Consider the following 9,971-nt stretch of genomic DNA (forward strand, 5'->3'; position numbering starts at 1 on the left):
TGACTAGCAAACAAAAAGAGATCTAGCAGATCCAGGTTCAGTCCTTCAATCAATTACAGATCCTACGAAGAGTGGGAGGATGGCGACAGGTTAGAGAAGGGAATCAGGGGGAGGTGCCTATATGTTTGAGGACGAAATTTTCCTGCCGAGTCCGGCTGATTGAGGATCCCTTAGGTCAGCACTTCATCAGCTACAACAGAGAGGAAGTCTACAGAGCCAAAGGGTCAGGTCCTTCATCAAATACAGATCAACAGAGATCCAGGGGTCAGTCCGTCATTAACTACAGATCTACAGTTCCAGGGTCATTCCTTCATTACTACAGATAGACAGATTCCAGGGTCAGTCCGTCATTACTACAATCTACAGATCACAGGGTCAGTCCTTCGCAACTACAGATCAAACAGATCCAGGGTCCAGTCTTCATCACTAAGATCAAGACAGATTACAGGGTCAGTCCTTCATCACTACAAAGCAACAGATTCCCGGGGTCAGTCCTTCCGTTACTACAGTGTCAACAGATCAGGGTCAGATAGTAATAACCATCTAATACGTATACTTCATGTATACTTCAAGGTAGACTTCATATAATACTCATGTTATATTCATGTATACTTCTATAATACTTCATGTATACTGGCATAATAAATTCCTATAATACTTCACGGATGCTTCAATATAATACTTCACATATACTTCATATATACTTCAATGTATACTACCTATAATACTTTATGGTAGTACTGTTAATGTAGTATTTTTTTCTATAATAGTTAATGTATACTCCTATAAGACTTCATGTAGTACTGTTAATGTAGTATTTTCTACTATAATACTTCATGTATACTTCCTATAAATACTTCATAAGTAACTGTTACTGTAGTACTTTTCTATAATACGTCATGTATACTTAATGTTATACTTCCTATAAACTTTTATGTAGTCTGTACTGTAGTCTTTCCTATAATACTCCAGGTATACTTCATGTATACTTCCTATAAATCCTTATGTAGTACTGTTACTGTAGTATTTTCTATAATACTCTTTCATGTATACTGCCTATATACTTTAGGTAGTAGGTTACTGTGGGACTTTCCTATAAATACTTATGTATACTTTTCCTATAAAAATTTGTAACACTGTTAAAGTAGTACTCTCTCTAATACTTTAATGTCAGTACTGTTAATGTAGTACTCCTATCATACTTTATAATAATACTTCCCTATAATACTTTCATGTCGTACTTGTGTACTGTAGTACTTCCTATAATACTTTTTGTATACTTCCTATAATAACTTTTGGGTAGTACTGTTACTGTAAGTACTTTCCTATAATACTTAATGTATACTTCCTATAATACTTTAGGTAGTACTTGTACTGTGGATTTCTATAATACGTAATGTATACTCCTATACTTTAATGTAGTACTGTTACGTAGTACTTTCCTATAATAACTTCAAGATACGTCATAGAATACGTTAGGTAGTACTGTTACTGTAGTACTTTCTATAATACGTCATGTATACTTAATGTAAGAAATTTCGATACAACTTTTATGTAGTACTGTTAACTGTAGTACTGTTCTATCATACTAATTGTATACTATACTCCTATACTTTATGTAGTACTGTGACTGTAGTACTTTCTATAATACTTCATATATTCTTCCTATAAGATTTATGTGTACTGTTACTGGAGTAACTTCCTATAAAAAAGACTTCATGTATACTAATGTAGACTTTCTATACAACGTTAGGTAGTACTGTTACTGTGTACTCGTTCTATAATACTTCATATAATACTTCCTATAATACGTTTATGAGTAACTGTTTACTGTAGTACTTTCGATAAGACTTCATGTATACTTAATGTAGACTTCCTATAAAACTTTATGTAATAACGGTTTAAGGTTAGTATTTCTATAATACTTTAATTATACTCCTCCCTATAATACTTTATGTAGTACTGTTACTGTAGTACTATTCCTATAATACTTCATGTATACTTCCTATAATCTTTTATGTAGTACTGTTACTCGGTTACTGTAGTACTTTTTATAATACTTTATGTATACTTCCATATAAAACTTTATGTAACACGGTTAAAGTAGTACTATCTAGAATTTAATGTAGTACTGTTAATGTAGTACTTCCTATAATAATTTAGATATACGTCCTATAAGTCTTTATGTAGTACTGTTACTGTAGTAACTTCCGAATAATACTTTTTGTATACTTCCTATAAATACTTTGGAGTAACCTGTTACTGTAGTACTTTCCTATAATACGTTATGTATACTTCCTATAATCTTGAAGGGAGTTACTGTTACTGTAGTAGCTTTCCTATAAATACTTCATATAAACTCCCTATAATCTTTATGTATACTGTTACGTAGTACTTTTAGATACTTCATATATACTTCCCTATAATACTTTTAGTTGTAGTACTTTCTATAATACTCTTAATGTATACTCCCTATAAATACTTTATGTAGTAGCTGTTACTGGTAGTTTTCTATAAGAAGTCATTATAAGTCTAGAATACTTTATGTAGTACTGTTACTGTAGTAACGTTTTATAAATACTTTATGTATAATTCCTATAAAAACTTTCTGTAACCGGTTAAAGTAGTAACTACTATAATTTATGTAGTACTGTTAATGTAGTTACTTTCTTAAGACTTACTGCATGGTATTCCGATAATACTTTGATGTAGTACTGTGTACTGTGTAATTTTCTATAATACTTCAATGTAACTTCCTATTATAACTTTTATGTAGTACTGTTAATGTAGTACTTTCTATAATAAACTTAATTGTTGGTCAATAACTCCCTATAATACTTTATGTAGTAATGGTTACTGTAGTACTTTCTATAAATAATGCATATATACTGTCCGATAAGACTGTTTTGTAGTACTTTACGTAGTACTTTCTATAAAACTTCATGTATACGTCCTATAATACTTCATGTAGTAAACTGTTTAATGGAGTACTTTCTACATACTTCAGAGATACTGTCCTATTAATACGTTATGTAGTACTGTTAAGTAGTACTTTCTAAATATTAATTCAATGTATACTTAATGTATACTTTCCTAATAAAACTTTTATGTAGTACTGGTTACGGTAAGTACTTCTATAATACTTCATGTATACTTAAATGTATAACTTCCTTATAAAACTTATGTAATACTGGTATGTAGTACTTTTCTATATACTTCATATATAACGTCCTTAATACTTTAGTAGTACTGTTACTGTAGTACTTCCTTATAATAATTTATGTAGTACTGTTCTGTAGTACTTTCCTATAATACTTTATGTAGTATTGTTACTGTATACTTTTCTATAATACTTTATGTGTACTGTTTCCAGTAGTACTTTCTATAATACTTTATATAGACTGTTAATGCAGTACTTTTCCTGACAGTGTCCCAGGTTCGGTCCAGTCGAGCCGGGCTCTGATGGTCAGGGTAACCGGTTAAGTGCCAGAGCCATGCCGACCATGCCGAGCTAACGAAACCGGTGTCCCTCCTGACAGTCACCCGGTTAGTCTTCGTTGCATCTGCGGCTAACAGCCACACTAAAGGCCCGCTGTGTGCCGCCCTGTTGCAGCGCCGACACGCAGCGCCTGTGTGTCCGGCAGACAGCGGTGTGCCCCGGGCTGTCCCCGGGCGTGTCCCCCGCCTGTCCCGGCCTGTTCCCCGGCCTGTCCCCCGCCTGCCCCGGATCTCACCTGTGTGAGTCAGAACACCTCGCAGTCCGATTCTCGGGGAACTCGACGCGTCAAATGTCCACCGTACGGTCCGCCATGATACCCGGGCCCTGGACTCTGCCGTGACGGCGCATGCGGCAAAATGCGACAAGCGCCGTGAATTCTGGGAAATGACGTTTGGTGTCCTGCGGTGACTCAAGGGACTACAAATATGAGTTTTCCTTTGTTATATTGATTAGTGATTATTAATCATATTATGAAGATGTATTACGTGCGTTTTAATTCTGAAACTTTAAAATAAATAGAATATATTTTTTTCAACGAAGATCTCTACTACTACATGACGTCATGAAGTCGGACCTGTTCAGTACAGTGTTATTTAACACCAGCGTTACGAAAACAAACAATAACGTACTGATCTTTTTATTTATAGACATCATGATTTACAATGAATCCAGATGAGATGATGAGCGATGAATTTTCGAGTTATCATTGATTACATTTTTGTTCTCAAACTGTTGTGCTTTTTATTTGAAACATCTTCAACCTAATAAACTTTAGTTTTGTGTTGTTTGAACTTTAATATTTTATGTTTAATTTCAGGTTCAGAATGATTTTATGAGATTTGTTTCTAAATGATGACTGGACAGAACCTGAAGGAGTGTGTGCTCATTAATGTGATCACAGCAGTTGTTTTGATACTGGTCACAGACATACAGACAGACAGACAGACAGACAGACTGTCAGACAGACAGACAGATTTGAATACAATAAAATACAATAGAATAAAATACTGAGGTAGAAAAATATCAGATGAAATATGTAGATGCAGTGGAAAGGAATAGGAATAGTCTGATGGTATGAGGGTGGCAGTACATGGTGATAATAATAAATTTAAATTAAATAAACACCTGAAGAGAAACTCCAATGGTCCGTACATGTTTATTAGTTAATAATTAAATAATAATTATATAATAAAGTAAGTTTTAAATACACACAGTACACTTGGATATTACTGTACTTGTAGCATTATTCATTAATGACTGATGGTTCGTACAGGTTATTAGTTTAATAATTAAATACTAATTAAATACTAATTAAATAATAAATAAACCAATTGAATAATAAATTATATTATAATTAAATAATAATTAAATAATAATTAAATAATAAATAAATAATAATTTATATAATACTTAATAAAAATAAATAATTAAATAATAATCATATAATAATTAAATAGTAAATAAATAATAATTATATATAATAAATAATACTTAAATAATTAATAAATAAATAATTTAATGATTATATATTAAAACACTTCACTTCAATGATCCAGATGAAAATATGTCTGCATGTCTGGATTCTTTGCTAAAGATGGCATACGCCTCTGTATGTGTGTTCTGGTGTTTCTCTTGCTGAAGTGTCCTTAAACTGACCCCACCTACTTTTCCTACGAAGGCAGGAAAGAAAACCACATGGCAAGGTGCAATGTAGATTCCCCATTGGCAATGTTCTTGTGACAGTCCTGTGACCGCCAGAAGGCCTTTATGTGTCAAAGTCATGTGTTAAGAGGTGGATATGCATGATGGTACAGATGTTGAGAAATATTTAGTATTGTGAAAGAGTAGGCTATACTTCCTTGAAACAGACCAGAAAGCAAGGAGAGAGAGGATCCAATCCTGGAACTCATAACAGAGAGATAATGAGTTCCAGGAATTTCCTGTGCTGGTCGAACAGAATCAGATAATCACATATTGTTCTCAACTGCAAAAAAATAATAATTATTATTCAATTGTTGTTTATTTATTATTTAATTAGTATTTAATTAGTATTTAATTATTAACTAATAACATGTACGAACCATCAGTCATTAATGATTAATACTACAAGTACAGTAATATCCAAGTGTACTGTGTGTATTTAAACTTTACCTTTATTATTATATAATTATTATTTAATTATTAACTAATAACATGTACGGACCATTGGATGTTCTCTCAGGTGTTTATTTAATTTAAACTTTATTATTATCACCATGTACTGCACCATCATACCATCAGACTATTACATCATCTTTCCACTGCATCTACATATTCATCTGATATTTTTCTACCTCAGTATTTTATTCTATTGTATTTTTATTGTATTCAAATCTGTCTGTCTGTCTGACAGTCTGTCTGTCTGTCTGTCTGTCTGTCTGTCTGTGACAGTATAAACACACTGATGTGATCACATTAATGAGCACACACTCCTTCAGGTTCTGTCCAGTCATCATTTAGAACAAAGCTCATAAAATCATTCTGAACCTGAAATAAAACAGAAATATTAAAGTTCAAACAACAAAACTAAAGTTTATTAGTGTGAAGATGTTTCAAAATAAAAGCACAACGGTCTTAGAAAAAAATGTAATTAAATGAATTTAAAGTCTGAAACATCATCGCTCATCATCTCATCTGGATCATTGTAATCATGATGTCTAGATGATGATGTCAAGATCAGTCACGTTATTGTTTGTGTTCGTTAACAGCTGGTGTTAAATAAACTGTAATGAACAGGTCAGACTTCATGACGTCATGTAGTAGATCTTGTGAAAAAAATATTTATTTTAAGTTTCAGAATAAAAGCACGTAATACATCATTAATAATATGATAATAATCACTAATCAATATAAAAAGAAAAATCATATTTGTAGTCCCTTGACGTCACAGCAGACACCAAAACGTCATTTCCCAGAATTCACGGCGCTGTCGCATTTTGACGCATGCGCGTCACGGCAGAGTCCAGGGCCGGGTATCATGGCGACGTACGTGGACATTCTGAAGAGCGAGTTCCCCGAGATCGACTGCGAGGTGTTCGACTACATCACAGGTGAGAGCCGGGGACAGGCGGGGACAGGCGGGGACAGGCGGGGACAGCCCGGGGCACACACGCTGTCTGCCGGACACACAGGCGCTGCGTGTCGGGGCGGCAGGGCGGCACACAGCGGGCTTTAGTGTGGCTGTTAGCCGCAGAGCTAACGAGCTAACCGGGCTGACTGTAAGGAGGGACGCCGGTTAGCTCGGCATGGCTCGGCATGGCTCGGCAACTTAACCCGGCTTACACTGACCATCAGAGCCCGGCTCGACTGGACCGAACCTGGGACACTGTCAGAGGAAGTACTGCATTAACAGTACTATATAAAGTATTATAGAAAGTACTACTGGAACAGTACTACATAAAGTATTATAGAAAGTACTACAGTAACAATACTACATAAAGTATTATAGGAAGTACTACAGTAACAGTACTACATAAATTATTATAGGAAGTACTACAGTAACAGTACTACATAAAGTATTATAGGAAGTATATATGAAGTATTATAGAAAGTACTACATTAACAGTATTACATAAAGTTTTATAGGAAGTATACATTAAGTATACATGAAGTATTATAGAAAGTACTACATTAACAGTACTACATAAAGTATTATAGGAAGTATATATGAAGTATGATAGAAAGTACTACATTAACAGTACTACATGAAGTATTATAGGAAGTATACATGAAGTATTATAGAAAGTACTACAGTAACAGTACTACAAAAAGTATTATAGGAAGTATATATGAAGTATTATAGAAAGTACTACAGTAACAGTACTACATAAAGTATTATAGGGAGTATACATTAAGTATTATAGAAAGTACTACATTAACAGTACTACATAAAGTAATATAGGAAGTATACATGAAGTATATAGAAAAGTACTACAGTAAACAGTACACATAAAGTATTATAGGAGTATACATGAAGTATTATAGAAAGTACTACATTAACTAAGTACGACATAAATTGGATAGGTAGTACTACTTTAAACGTGTTACAATAGAAGTTTATATAGGAAGTATACAAAAGTTATAAAAAGTACTACAGTAACAGTAACATAAATAAGTATTATAGGAAGTTACAGAAGTATATAGAAGTACTACAGTAACAGTACTACAAAGTATTATAGGGAGTATACATTAAATTAAGTAGATAAAACGTACTACAAAAGTATTATAGGAAGTATATATTGGAAGTATTATAGAACAGTACTACAGAACAGTAGCTTACATGAATAAGTATAGCGGGAGTATATATGAAGTATTAGAAAGTACTACAGTAACAGTACTACAATACATAGTATTATAGGAAAGTATACATAAAGATTAAGAAGTACTACAGGAACAGTACTACCAAAGTATATAGTAGGTATACAAAAGTATATAGAGTACTACAGTAACAGTACTACATAAAAGAATTATAGGAAGTATTATAAATTATTATAGGAAGTACTACATTAAATCTACATAAATTATAGATAGTACTACTTTAACAGTACATAAAGTTTTTTATAGGAATATCATAAGTATTATCAAAAGTACTACAGTAACAGTACTACATAAAGTATTATAGGGAAGTATACATAAATTATAGAAGTACTACAGTAACAGTACTACATAAAGTATATAGGGAGTATACATTAAGTATTATAGAAAGTACTACATTAACCGTATGACAGAAAGTTTATAGGAAGTATACATTAAGTATACATGAAGTATTATAGAAAGTACTACAGTAACAGTACTACATAAAGTATTAGAGAGTATATATGAAGTATTATAGAAAGTACTACAGTAACAGTACTACTAAAGTTGTAGGAAAGTATAACATTAGTATACATGAAGTATTATGAAGTACTACAATAACAGTACTACATAAAGTATTCATAGGAAGTATATATGAACTATATAGAAAGTATACAGTAACAGACTACATAAAGTATAGGGATATACAATTAGTATGAATGAAAGTACTACAGTAACAGTACTACATAAAGTTGTATAGAAAGATACATTAAGTAACATGAAGTAGTAATAAAAGTACTACAGTAACATGTACTACATAAAGTATTATATGAAGTATAATGATAGTATATAGAAAGTACTACAGTAACAGTACTACATAAAGTATAGGGGAGTATACATTAAGTATTATAGAAAGTACACAGTAACAGTACTACAATAAAGTATTATAGGAAGTATACAAAAGTATGTATAGGAAGTACTACATAACAGTACACACAAAGGTTTATAGGAAGTATACAAAAGTATTATAGAGTACTACGTACAGTACTATAACAAAAGTATTAGAGAAGTATATAAAGTATTATAGGAGTACTACATGACAGTACTACATAATTAGAGAGAGTACTACTTTAACCGTGTTACATAAGTTTTATAGGAAGTATACATAAAGTATTATAGAAAGTACCACAGAACAGTACTACATAAAGTATTATGAGGAAGTACATGAAGTATTATAGAAAGTACAAAGTAACAGTACACATAAAGTATTATAGGAAGTATACATGAAGTATACATGAGTATTTAGAAAGTACGACAGTACAGTACTACAAAATTTTTATAGGAAGTAACATTAAGTATACATGAAGTATATAGAAAGTACACATAACAGTACTTCATGAAGTATTAGTAGAGTATACATGAAGTATATAGAAAATACTACATTAACAGTACTACATGAAGTATTATAGGAAGTATACATTAAATATTAAGAAATACTACATTAACATACTACACATAAGTATTATAGGTAGATACATGAGTATTATATGAAGTATATGTGAAGTATATATGAAGTATACTGAAGTATATAGGAATATTATATGAAGTATACATGGACAGTATTAATGAAAAGTAATACATGAAGTATACATGAAGTATTATATGAAGTAATACATGAAGTATACATGAAGTATATAGTATACGTATTAGATGGTTTTATATCTGACCTATCTGTTACACTAGTGGAGCTGACCCGGAATCGTTGCTTGTAGTGTAATGAAGGACGACCCTGGTCTGTTTGATCTGTAGTGATGAAGGACTGGACCTGGATCTGTTGATCTGTAGTTGATGAAAGGACTGACCCTGGATCTGTGATGTAGTAGATAAGGACTGACCCTGGATCTGTGATCTGTAGTAATGAGTGACCCTGGATCTGTGATCTGTAGTAATGACAGGACTGACATCCCTGGATCTGTAGATCTGTAGTAATGAAGGACTGACCGGATCTGTTTTGACTTAAATTGAGGAGTGACCCTGGATCTGTTGATACTGGGTATTGATGAAGGACTGACCCTGGATTTGAGAGCTGTATATGATGAAAGGACTGACCCTGAGAGCTTATCTGTAGAATCTGTGAGTA

The 9,971-nt window shown here is 32.6% G+C and overlaps 1 protein-coding gene across 1 annotated transcript in view; it reads left to right on the forward strand.

The window, feature by feature from the left end:
- Nucleotides 1-6,442: 6,442 nt before the first annotated feature.
- abcf3 (ATP-binding cassette, sub-family F (GCN20), member 3) overlaps nucleotides 6,443-9,971 on the forward strand; it is a 10,266-nt gene continuing 6,737 nt past the window's right edge. Inside the window, exon 1 of the mRNA XM_027280876.1 lies at nucleotides 6,443-6,588. Coding sequence (XP_027136677.1) covers nucleotides 6,516-6,588 — 73 coding nt within the window. The 5' untranslated portion in view covers nucleotides 6,443-6,515. The remainder of the gene's footprint in view (nucleotides 6,589-9,971) is intronic.

The sequence above is a fragment of the Larimichthys crocea genome, chromosome VII (assembly GCF_000972845.2).
Source record: "Larimichthys crocea isolate SSNF chromosome VII, L_crocea_2.0, whole genome shotgun sequence".
Classification (NCBI taxonomy): domain Eukaryota; kingdom Metazoa; phylum Chordata; class Actinopteri; family Sciaenidae; genus Larimichthys; species Larimichthys crocea.